The following is a 13,137-nucleotide window of genomic DNA, read 5'->3' as shown; positions in this document are numbered from 1 at the left end:
CCAGGGAATCTATGTTCATATAATGCTGTAAGTCTTAATCAAATTTCACCATTTCCCCCTCGTGTCCTGATTCTATTCCAGGATCCAACCCAGGATCCCATACTACATTTTGTTTTCTTGTCCCCTTGGTCCTCTGATCCATGGCATTTCCTTGGATTTGATTTGTCTTTTATGACCTTAATACTTTTGCTAAGTACTGGTCACTATTTTGGAGAATATTTCTGTTTGGGTTTGTCAGCTGTTTCCTCACGATCAGATAGAAGACATGCATTTTGGACAAGAGTGATTTTGTGCCTCCTCAGTGCATGGGACCACTGATGTTGACCATCACCATATCACATGACTTCTCTACATCTTATCGGTGACAGTAACTGTCTTCACTCGGTTCAAGCGGTGTCCGCCAGATTTTTCCACTGTAAAGTTACTTCTTTTCTTTTTGTAGTTAATAATTATGTTGTGGAGATTAACCACTTCTCCAAGCACTGTGGCTCTTTTCAATGGAGAATTATATTTGGAACCCAAGATCTGGACACTGGGTTTGCTCACTGCTACCATTGGTATGTAACTGCTTCTAGGTCGTCTGAGTAGACAGAGCTATTTAACTAATGGCAAACATACTCAAACATCTATATTTATTTCTAAATGCGCGTGCACATGCGTGCGTGTGTGTATCCATCGGTTCAAATTGCTACCTCTGATCCCAATCCACACCACAGGATTTGTTCTGGATTATAGCCTTCTCCCTTTCCTATTTGTAACTTCCTTTTCTGACAGTAAGAAACTTTATTCTCATTACTTACAATATATTTACTTATCTCTTCAAACCTAGTATACACATAAGCTAGTTTTAGAAATTGTAAATCATATCCCTGTGAGAAATAGATTTACTAGGCTAGGGTATAGTGTTTGTGTATAATTACTTTTGTCTTTAGTCTCATAATATTCCACTGAGTAGTCTGTAGAAAGGCTTTTGCTTTCTTCAAAGGTTGCAAATCACACTGATGTTCATCATGCTGAACACAACTGTTGGTGTATTCCACAGTGAATTCAACTATATAATTCTTCTTATACTCAACATGCCAGGTACTTGCACTTTTCCACCCTTGTTTACGTTGTTTCCTCTACCCAAGGACCTCCTCTCTCCTCTTCCCGACCTGTCCACTCCCATTTATCCTCCCAGGCTCAAATCAAATATCATCTTGGCTAATAACTAATCGGTCATTCGCTATATCAGGTATTGTTTTAAGTGCATTGAGTATATCCTCGCAACACTACGAGGCAAGTACTATTAAAATCTTTGTTTTAATAATGAGGAAACTAAGTAACAGAGAGACTTAGAATCTTGTCCCAAATGATACAGACGGTAAACACTGGAGTTGGGATTCAAACTGAGGTTGCTTGGCTCAAGAATCTATGCTTTTAAATCACTATCATGATATCACTTTCTGCATGAAGCCTTTTTCTGGTTATCCCAGTTAGAACTATTGAACGCACGCCATTTAGCATTTACTCTCTGCTAGGTACTATTCTGGAAACCTATGCCCACCAAAACAAACTATACTCAGTGTCCCAGCCACTGAGAGGCTCACAGTTTACTCACTTATTTATTCCCTGTCTTATGTCCGAAAACACTGAGGTTGTATACCACTTGTCTATTGGTACTTGTATCATGATGATCTGCCTATGTATGGCCACCATAAGATGGGGGAAGAATCACATCTTCTTCAGCCTTTATTACTGTGCCCAGTATAATGTCCTCATATTGTAGGTAAGGAGACAGAACTCTCTGAAATTCCAGTTTTATTTAAAAAAAATTGAGGCAGTCTTCCACCCAATAATACGTGGAATGTATAATTTGTAGGATAGAAAACTTTGTTTCTAATGTAAATGAAAGCTTCTCCCTCAAACGTTGTATTAATCAGATCTTAGGTTATGTAAAAGTGCTGCCTAGGATTATTATAATCATTATCAAAAAAATTAGAAGGGGCATAGTACCCTTCCCTCTATCTTTCAGCTTTCTTTCTAACTAACCAGAGCATTAAACAAGCCTATGAAAAATAGATATACAAAGCTGTACATGAAAACCATACAATAAATCATGCTGAAGCGCTTCTCCCTAAAAAAGAAACTAAAGATCTTAGAAAATATTACTCATTAATCTGGCAAACATCTCAACCATTCAGTCTCTGGAGAGTTGAGTCTAAATGTTTGAGAAACAAAAGGAACAGAAAAGTCAGATCTTTGATCACCATTTGTGTTCTAACTACTTAGATCACAGGTAGGTAAGAGCTGGCTTGCAGACTGGATCCCACTAATTCCACTGCCTGTAACAGTTGGACACTGGGGAGAGGATGGGCAGCAGAAGGAATGCTGCAAAAATCCCCCTGTACACCAGTTTAACCCACTTTCTCTAAAGAGAGGGCCCCAGGCTCTCTGATCTTCCATACAGAAGTCAGAAATCAGTTCTTTGTTTCAGATCCACCTGGAGATGCCATATTTGCAGCAGAGAAACCAGTAACAAAGGAGGGTAGCTACCTATTCTAAATATATTTATTAAAAATAGAAGGAAGAAGTGATGAATACTGAAAAACTGCAGTTTAGAAATTTTATAAGAAGCTTCGTAACTTTTCAGTTTCCTTAAGTTACATTTTATAAATATACAATAATACATATAATAATATACGTAAATATAGCATGTATATTGTATTTCAAAAAGGTTTGCACTGGTTAAATAAGTCACTAAGGCTTACATAATACGGTTTTTACTTTCCCCCCTCTAGTTTATAGATGTCCGTTCTCACATGTAAGAACTTAAACGTTTTTGATTACTGAAGTCCATATAGTAAGAATGTGTATCTAGTGAATTCATCATTACTCCTGTACTAGATTATTCTAAAACAGGCTAATAATCAGTCTCTTAGTCTTGCCATAAACCATAATTTCGAGATGGCCCCTCCAAGTCTTAATTCAAACTTATTCTAACAGTAACAAAGTGAAACAGAATGCTTAGTGTCTTTCTGTACTTTTGGCATCCCAAACCCAACCCTGAAATGAATAATCACAAGTTTACTTTGGCCTACTTTTTAAAACCAAATTTGTATTATATCCATCCAAAAAATCCTTCCAAAATCTGCTGGCATTTGCATCTGTATTTGCCCTTTTCTAGCTGAACCATACTGTGCCCTGTGCTTCTTGTGGATTTAACCTTTACTTAGCAAATCCCTGTTAGACCTTGTCAGATCTTGGTTTTCAGTCTCCAGCTCCAGGGTTCCCACCTCGAAGCTCCAATGTATATCCATTCATTGTACTTTATTCCTGAATTACAGACCCCAAACCGGTGCTGGTATCACTTATGACTGCTTCCATGGATTTTTTTTTTTTTTTTTTTTTTTTTTACATTCTGTAATATATCTTGGGAGCAAACCCACAGAGATTAGTATATTTGCATAAGAGTTATACACTAAGTCTTTAGTAAACAAATAAGTTTTAACTAGAAAAGCATATCTTAAAAACTAAATCACTTACTATCATTGGGCAGTTCAAACCAAGTCAGCAAGAATAAATATTTGTTAAATCAATTTTCTGTGGTTACCCTGAGAAACTGTGGCAGAATAAAACATAAAATTGATATTTTCCAACTCTTGTCTTTCTAATAAGTTGTGTCTTTTCTATTATATAAGGCACATTTTCCTAATAATAAATTGGAGGTTAATGCATTTTTGTTACCTTTTAAAAGAATTTTAAGCGTTAGAAACCAAACTATCACATTAAAATACCATCAGGTATTGTATCAAAAGCTCATTCTCTTTATGGGAGTTTATTCCCACCTATAAATACTTCAGTGACCTAACGACATCCCAAAGACTACTCTTCATCCTCTGAAGGAAAATTTGAGATATGTGCTTTTATCTTCAGAATAATGCACCAAATTCTTAGCATGGCTTGGACTTCACTTTGAGAGCTCCAGGAGCAAGAAGGGCCTTCAATTCTTTCCTCTTCTTCCTTGCCCCCACCCTCTTCAGCCTTACTAAATCACCTGCGATGCCCAGAAAATGCCATGTAGCCTTTGCCCTTGCTCCTTACATAAGCCTCAAATCCACTCCTGCCCATTACACTTGGCCAACCCCTTTCCTCCTTCTGGTTATCTCTTACACATCCTTTTTTCCAGGTTGGCTTGGTTTCTTGGAGGATCCTCATATAGATGTCTGTATTGCCTTCGTCCCTGGGAGTGTTTCTTGTTCACACTTACTCTCGGAGCCTGAAAAAGTGTCCCCCACATCCAGGCACTAATCAGACACCTGATAAATGTTGACTAATCCTCATTAAACCTGATAAATCCTGATTAAAAGGAACCTTCAAATCCAGGTGCTGTAGGGGCACTTGGGTGGCTCTGTCGGTTGGGCCTCCAGCTTCAGCTCAGGTCATGATCTCACAGTTTGTGAGTTCAAGCCCCGAGTTGGGCTCGGTGCTGACAGCTTGGAGCCTGAAGCCTGCTTCGGATTCTGTGTCTCACTCTCTCTTTGCTCCTCCTCCTCTCTCTCTCTTTCTCTCTCTCAAAAATAAATACACATTGAAAATGTAAAAAAAACAAAAACAAAACAAAACAAAACAAAAAAAAAACGGTCCTGTAAAACAATCCCTAAACTGTGTGTGACTTACCTGCTTCCGCATCACATCTGTAGCCTGCATGATGTAGCGAGGAGGCAGTCCATGGCTTCTGGCCAGAATGATGGCCTGCTCCAGTGTCACGCTCAGGGTGCACCTGTGTGCAAAGGCAAAAGCAAGTCAAATGCCACCAGCTCCCATTAAGGACTTCAAAACGCTTTGGGTTACTAATGAAGGGCAACAGAATATGCTAGCCCAAAATCTGCCTCCTCAGAGAGTTACTCATTTTTCCTTGGGTATCTTCCATGTATACATAAGGTACACACGTTAATAAACTGTTTGTTTTTCTCTCATTAATATTTTATTATAGGGGTCTCAGGTAAGAACTCAGAAGAATAGAAGGAAAATTATTTTTCTTCCCCTAGACTAATGTCAAAATCAAAACTGCCAGCCAAAATGGAAGCAACTGGACAATGAACCATTGATATTTCTACATAGAACACCTACTTAAAAATAGATTATAGGGGTGCCTGGGTGGCTCTGTCGGTTGAGCATCTAACTTCGGATCGGGTCATGATCTCATGGTTCGTGAGTTTGAGTCCCACATCAGACTCTCTGCTGTCAGGGCAGGGCCCGCTTGGGATCTTCTGTCTCCCTCTCTTTCTGCCCCTCCCCTACTCATGCGAATGCGCGCTCTCTCTCTCTCTCTCTCTCTCAAAATTAAACATTAAAAAGAAGTAAATAAATAAATAAATGAAAATTAATAAAATAAAAATAAAAATAGATTAGAGAGCCACATGACTAGAGTCCTAAGTATTTAAATTTAACAAACTCATAATGAACTGCGTTTATGAGTTTATATACCTAAAGTTAAAAAAATTATAATAAAATCTAATTATCAGACATTATTCCTTACTGATATTCCATGTAACTTAAAAGAAATGACTTCCTAATATTTTTCATTCATGTCTACATATGATAGTTAATAGATTTATACTAATTTATGCCAAAAGGCTTAGAAAAGTAAACAGTGAAATTAATATCCACTAAGATCAGAGTTGATTTTTTTTTAAGTATGTTTCTTGGACCCAATAGAAGAGATTGTAAAATTTTCAAAAGGAACTTATAATTAGTTAGACAGGAATGTGATGCCCAGAGCAACCGGGAGAAAATTCAGAATCCAGCCCCTGATTTCAGTAATTGCTGTGCCTTTCTCCTTGTCCTTTGTCTTTTGCCTTCCCTTTTAAGGAATTCCTTTTACGTCCTTTTACGTTTTTCTCTTTGGCAGCTCTGAGAACCTACGCATATTTGTTAACATTTTCAGGTGCTGGTCTCTGAATTTTCGTAAAATTCATGAGCAGATTTTCTCTTACTGCACTTTTCAATTCATGGATATTTTGATGGTCTTTTTTCCATTTTTGCATTTACATTCCTGTATTTTGTTGGTTTTTTTTTTACACACGTGTATTTTTCTAGATCTGTTCAGTGTTTCCTTACAAATGAAAGGTCTACTATGCAATCGCTTCTCTGTGAGGAATATCTAACTCACTTATCTTTGGTTAAGAGACTGAACTACAGAAATCCAATACATCTGCTAGATTTTGATACTGATGAATTAATAAAAAGAAAAGTAAGGGGCTTAAAACATTACTGCTGACATTTTAGAAAGAACCTGATGAGTTACTGCCTTATTATACATGATTGGATTCTAAGGAGAAACATGTTAAGTTTCATTGGCTGTTAAATGACCTCTTTACACAGCATTAATAACATATTCACATGGGCTAAAGTTTTACAATTAGCTTTCGGTAGTATGTTTACAAACATTTAGTGTATGAGTCTGATAATAATATGTAGTTGCAGTTTCATATGCTCTCACATGCTGTAGAACAGCGTACGCCCATGAAAGCCAAGAAGTTTAGTTGACCGTTCAAGCTTAAAAAAAAAAATCAATTTTTTACAAAGCATTTAATTGTCAGCTTATTTGACAGGCCATAACCTTTTCCACCTCCTTAAGGTCTCCTCTACTCCAATTTTAAGTCCTTATTGATTCCAACATTTTAATCAACAACACTCATTATACTAGCTGAATGACACTAAAAGAAATCTTTATCTTCTTCTAATCAAACTTAAATATGTCTGTTCTTTTAGATAAAACATGACTTGCCTTCCTCTATTTATAACAAACACTTACTGGTTGTGAAGGATTTTTAACAAGCAGCCTATAATTTTTATCCATTTTCTTAATCTTTTTAAACCAATTTATTTCTCTCTAGTTCAAGTTGTAGTAAACAGTACTACAGCAGCAAATTATCTGCTAGAGACTTTAAAAATCTCCCAATCAACCAATGTGGTCCAGTAATATGCTCTCGGAGAGGGTACCTTCAGGTGTCACCTTTTTAGAATCAATCACACACACATCATCTAACAGAAAAATCTACCTTAAAATGGATACATATATTTTCTTTCACTAGCATATCAAAACCAGATGGCTTTGTCTTTCTAATCTGTCTTTTCATACTAACCACTGTGTATATTCCAATTAGGTCCCGAGATTAATTTGAAATTTTAAAAAAGTGAAACACTTAAAAAGATACAACCAGGTCCCTGTGGGAAGTATTGCCTGTGTTTGACTCACAGTTGATTTGTCCAGTGGGAGCCTACTTTTTCTATCATGGCATCACAGGATTCCATTCTCCTGAATTAAGCATGTGGAAGAAAGCTCAGCAGTAAGCCCACAACTTTGTTGTTAATATACCAAAATTTGCATCCTAGCTTTTTCTCTTCTCTCAGCTATCAGTATCTGAATGTCAAGTGGAAAAATTCAGCATTTGCAAGAAGACTTTTGCTTCTAGCATTCTTGGGAAGATTCTAGATCCAGAAATGGCACATGGTTGGGGCGCCTGGGTGGCTCAGTCGGTTGAGCGTCTGACTTCAGCTCAGGTCACGATTTCACGGTTCGTGAGTTCGAGCCCCGCATCAGGCTCTGGGCTGATGGCTCAGAGCCTGGAGCCTGCTTCCGATTCTGTGTCTCCCTCTCTCTCTGCCCCTCCCCCATTCATGCTCTGTCTCTCTGTCTCAAAAATAAATAAACATTAAAAAAATTAAAAAAAAAAAAAAAAAAAAAGAAATGGCACATGGTTTTGCAACGGTACATAAAGGTATATACTCAGTCAGGTTTGACAAGAGATCATTTGGTTTTATAGGTACTTTGTTGATTGCCAGTGAGACAGCTTTGCTAACCCTGGACAAGAGAATGAAGACAGCATACCAAAGGCTGGGAAGCCTAAGCAAATTCGTTCAGGACAAGAGTTCTTATCTGACCCACCAGTTTCCTTTCTAGCACTATAACTGTTTTCATATTAGACAGTTAAATTAAAATTTAAACCTATAGTTCTACTCCATCCTGGAAATCACGGGCCTTCAGTTTTCAGGTCTTTCTAGTTGTAGTATCATTTTTAAATTTTAGACAACTCTTCCCTGGGAGTCACAAAAATAAAAAAAAATAAAGATCACAGAGTAGAATTTGTCCTTGATAAAAAGGCAAATATAACATAGACACCGAGGAAAGTTGTTCCATAATTTTAGTAGGAAGACATTCCAATAATAGCTCTGCTTAGGGCATACTCCTGAGAAAATGTACTTGACAGGGCTATAAAATTATGCAGAAATTGTGAATTTCCCCACAGAAAGAAAAGGGAAAGGGTCAATATATCCGTGCTTGTAATGAATAAATCTTCTTGACATATTTTGTATTAAGAATAGATCCTACATCACATCAGAGATATAGTAGAGTTTTAATATGATAAATGTAACCTGTAGTTAATGGGTCCAATTTAATTTGAAAGGCACTCTGATTTAACAATGTTATGGGAAGAGTCACAAAGGAGTAACTTTTGTTCATTCATTCACTCAACAAATATTTTTTGAGTGTCTACTTTGTACCCACAAGTACCATTAGGTGCTGGAGGAAGCTGATTTACTAACAAGCTAAAAAAGGTTGAAAGTCAGGGTCCCTTACTTATATGGATCCCTAGCAAATTGTTCACATAGTCACATGCTTTTATAAATTTGCAAAAGCAAAAGGTTGGTTATTTATTTATTTATTTATTTATTTATTTATTTTGAGGGAGAGAGAGTGTGGGTATGCAGAGAGAGACAGAGAGAGGGAGAGAGAGAATCTGAAGAAGGCTCTGCACTGTGAGCAGAGCCAAGAGTGGGGCTCGATCCCATGAACCGTAAGATCATGACCTGAGCTGAAATCAAGAGTTGGATGCTCAACCGACTGAGCCACCCAGATGCCCTGTCTGAAGCAAAATGTTTTAATTGCAAATAGTTAGGACTGCTGACCTAATTATGTCTGTCCCAACTTCCCTTGGGAAGTAGACTTAGGACACACTTAGGCTAGGCTGACTGGAACCTATGTATATGACTTGCAGTCACTTCCGTTTTAGTTAGGCTACTGTAGTCTTCTCGTGTAGAAATGGATCCCAGAGTATTTGTACTGTCCATTGTGCAACTCACTTACCTACTGTTGAAAAGGAGGGGCAGGGCTCAAGGTTGTAATGCAATATTCATACCCTGAGGCACCCGGCGCTGTGTGTGGTGTTGGAAAAACCAGGCTAGAAATGTACAGAGCCAGAAGCTAGTCTGTGGAATATTCTTCCAAACGTTATGGTTCATATGCTAAAGAACCTTATAAGGGTTTTCATATTCAACAACAATTTTAAAATGTGTAAGAGATTTAGCAATAATGTTGAAATTAAAAGGTTTTTCTAATCAATATATTTTTAAAAACTTGTTCAGCTATGCTAGAGATAGAACAAAATTATTTTCCTATTCTCTCTGCAGATTATATTACAAAATTATTATAATTTGAAGAGGCAGTCAAAGAGTATGTTACCAAAAACTGTGGAGGGAAGAATTATAGAGGTGGGTCAGGCAATAAAGTAAAAAAAAGGCAGTCTTTTGTTTTTCAGATTTTATAATGCTTGTGGTATTTGCCAGCATTTTAAATCTTGTAAATTTTTTTGCATTCCAAATAAATAAATATTAAGTTTCACTTCTATTTCATTTTGTAATTTTTCTATTCTTTTTTCTTAAATAGGGCACTTAACTTCAGACCCTAAAATCTTTATCCACTTCAGTGTGCTGGGGATGCAACAGCAAACAGAAAAAAAGTACCATCGTTTTTGATGATTAAACTTCAAGGGGAGGAAAAAAGAAAATAAAGAAGCAAATATAGGATATCAGGTGGTGATAAGTTATCCAGAGAAGTAAAAATTTTTAAGGGAGTAGAAACTGAATAGGGTGAAACAGCAGAGAAAAGTGCTGCTATTGGGAAGACCATTTCAGGGAGAGCAAGTGCAAAGGCCCTGAGGTTAATGCATTTTCTGTCTGTTTAAGAGCAAGTGTGAAGCTTGATGTGCAGGGTCACACAGAGAGGAGGAGATGAAGTTAGAGAAGTAGTCTGGGCCCACAAGATGCATGGCCTTGAGGATCAGAGTTTAGGAGTAAGGGAGGCCCTTATTTCCTTGGTTGATATGAAAAAAAAAGCCAACATTTACATTATATGATGTAAGATAACAATTTGTGAAGCAAATTACCAAAATAATTTACTAAGCATCTGTCCTTAATATGCTATCAATACTGTACTCAAAAGATCTTCAGTTGCTTTCCAGGCAATATTTGCAAAAGCAAACTCTTCACCTGATGCTTAAGGATTTCTACGAATTGCTCTCCCGTTTTCTGCTTCATCTTCCCAGCACTGCAGCTATTCCATCCTGCCCCTCTACCCAGAACTTCTTTCTGCTTGGTCAACATTTGGTACCACTGCACAAAGCTCTCCCCGCATAAGGAATGTTTGTCCACTTTTGGAGTGTCTTTCAAAATATCACAAAACCTTTCTGAATACAGAATAGCAGTTGACAACATGGGCGTCATAACCAGGGGTACTGGATGTCTTTGTAGGTCCCCGGCCAGGTTACTTCAACTCTCTCAGCCTCAATTTTTTAATCTGTGAAATGATAAAAGCTGGCATAGTGGCCTCATAAACTGCCATAAGAATTACCTTAAGTGACACTTAGCCATGCCTGTGGTAATGCTATTTCCACCCCACTTCACTACTGCACTCACACTGTAAGTCTGTCTATATGAATTCATTATGAGCGACACATCACTTGGAAAATTTGAGGAATGTGAGCTTTCATAAATCCCATTTCCCAAACCCCATTATATTTTAACTACTTACAAAACCTCTTTCTACTTATTTTAAAATGCTGGTCATTGAAATAACCCTGTGGTTAATTTTTAAAAATTTAGAATTTTATTAATTTTATAAAATTATGATGTTATATCATTATGATAAATTCATGAAGCGAATGACAAACTTCCACCATTATCTCTTTTACAAATTGGGGCTTGCTAGAAATAGACTTCACCCGACTGTAATTTGCACTTGCTCCTATGTTTCTTTGGGATTTTTATTTCATATGTTTGTCCCAACGGATTCTGGACATCAGGTATCAATTTTATGTTGTATGTCAAAATGTAGAGGGAAAGGTCAGAAAAAGCATGTGAAATAGTCTCCCAGTTGCCAGTCCATTTTCTAGATGGTAGGGGCACAACACGATCAGCGTCCAAACCTCTGCCTCAACTAAGTCTCCTGAAGAGACAAAGCTTATTTTCCTAAATGGGCTTAAATGTGATATATTGTTTTTTAACTCTTTATTTTTTTAAGCTTTTATTTATCTTGGGGGGGGAGGGGCAGAGAGAGAGTGGGGGAGGGTCAGCGTGGAGCCTGACACGGGGCTCTGTCTCACAAACCGTGAGATCATGACCTGAGCCAAAATCAAGAGTCGGAGGCTTGACCTCCTGAGCCACCCAGGCGCCCCCCAACCATTTATTAAATCATACTGTATTACACTATATTTAGTTCATTTTGTAAGCCTTCAAATCTTGAAACAACTTATGTTAGTCCTTTAAAAAAACCTGTTAATGCTTCTCCTTAAGATGATTCGTGACACTTCTATAATAAATTACATAAAAGATTCTCAAAACCCAAGGATCTTCTACATATTTGGTCATTTACCATGATCCCAGACAAAAATGGCCTCATAAAGGCCATCAGTTTTACTCCCAATTACCTTTTAAAACCTCCCAAGCTTGAATGCTTTATTTAATGTTGATTCAAACTGCACTGAACAAGGAAGCCAATCTCCCAAGGGTTGAAATGCATTAAATTGAACACTTGGGGACAGGCGTCACCCCTTTTGGGCCACAAGGGTTACGCAATGACTCACTGGGAAACTGAAGTGAGAAACCAGAACCATGTGAGGTTTATGGCTTTCAGCTCTGTTTTCCAACAGTGGATTTATTTGCTGACTCTTAGCTCACAGTCAGGAATCTGATCATTATGATGCTCTCTCTTGGGGGTGACCCCAACCTTCCCTGTTACTAGTGGAGAAGGGTCATTCAGATTCTGACACAAATAAAATACATGCAACACTAATGTGATGAAGAGCTCTGGATCTGCAGTCACCACAATTTGCCATAAACTACCACGATGTAGACGATGAAGTGAAAAACATTACAACGGGAAATGCAAGGGTCAGTGTGTTTTTATGTCCCCATATTTTTAAAACTGAGGCCAAACATTACTTTGAAAATTTCTATTGTACTCCTCAATAGTGTTACATACTTAATTATAACTGAAAACTACCCCCATACAAAACCCACCAGAGTCACTGGATTTAGAGATTCACATTGTGACTTCAAAAGCTACTTGAACAGTGATTTTAACTATTTTGTGCAAAAGTAATAGAATTGAGGCATTTGGATAACTATGTTATCTTTTTTTGTGCTCATGCAGTATAATTAGCAGAATAATTTCTTGTTAGAAAAACAGGATGGGGGCACCCGGGTGGCTCAGTTGGTTAAGCATCCGACTTCATCTCAGGTCATGATCTCACAGTTTGTTAGTTTGAACCCCGCGTTGAGCTCTGTGCTGACAGCCCAGAGCCTGGAACCTGGCTCAGATTCTGTGTCTCCCTCCTTCTCTGCCCCTCCCCTGCTCATGCTCTCCTCTGTCTCTCTCTCACTCTCTCTCAAAGATAAATAAACATTAAAAAAGAAAAAGAAAGAAAGAAAGAAAGAAGAAATAAATATTTAACAATTCTGAAATCAATGAGTTTTGTCCCAATGTAGAATTCTACATAATAATCAGAGTCTGATTTTGTTCTTTTAGCTTGGGACTTCCAGGTGTATTGCCTCATTTTCACCCTCCTTTATAAATATGATGCTGCCTTTAGTCTTGGAGACAAGAGGGAGAAAATTCCCTTGGCGCAAATGCATCACTCAGAGTCTATCTATAAGGACATCCTAAGGAACCTATCATTTTGATAATATTCTTCACATGAGTTATAGGGCTTTCTTACGGTTATAGGAATGTCTATTTAGAGTATTACAGATTTAGATTTGAAAACGTGAAATAATTTCCCCCTTTTCTATAAATGTCTTCTTTTGTTCTCCTTT

General features: G+C 37.6%; 1 protein-coding gene across 5 annotated transcripts in view; it reads right to left on the bottom strand.

Annotated features, from left to right (window-relative positions):
* Nucleotides 1-13,137, bottom strand: part of PREX2 (phosphatidylinositol-3,4,5-trisphosphate dependent Rac exchange factor 2) — a 297,237-nt gene that overhangs the window by 12,584 nt on the left and 271,516 nt on the right. For all 5 annotated transcript variants that reach the window (XR_009253713.1, XR_009253712.1, XR_009253711.1 and 2 more), the window contains one exon: nucleotides 4,660-4,762. Coding sequence is in view for 2 of the 5 variants with exons in the window: in XM_058699768.1 (XP_058555751.1) it covers nucleotides 4,660-4,762 (103 nt within the window). In the remaining 3 variants the exon portion in view is untranslated. The remainder of the gene's footprint in view (nucleotides 1-4,659; nucleotides 4,763-13,137) is intronic.

This window comes from Neofelis nebulosa, chromosome 14 (genome assembly GCF_028018385.1).
Source record: "Neofelis nebulosa isolate mNeoNeb1 chromosome 14, mNeoNeb1.pri, whole genome shotgun sequence".
NCBI lineage: Eukaryota > Metazoa > Chordata > Mammalia > Carnivora > Felidae > Neofelis > Neofelis nebulosa.
This window is presented reverse-complemented; position numbering and strand designations above follow the sequence as displayed.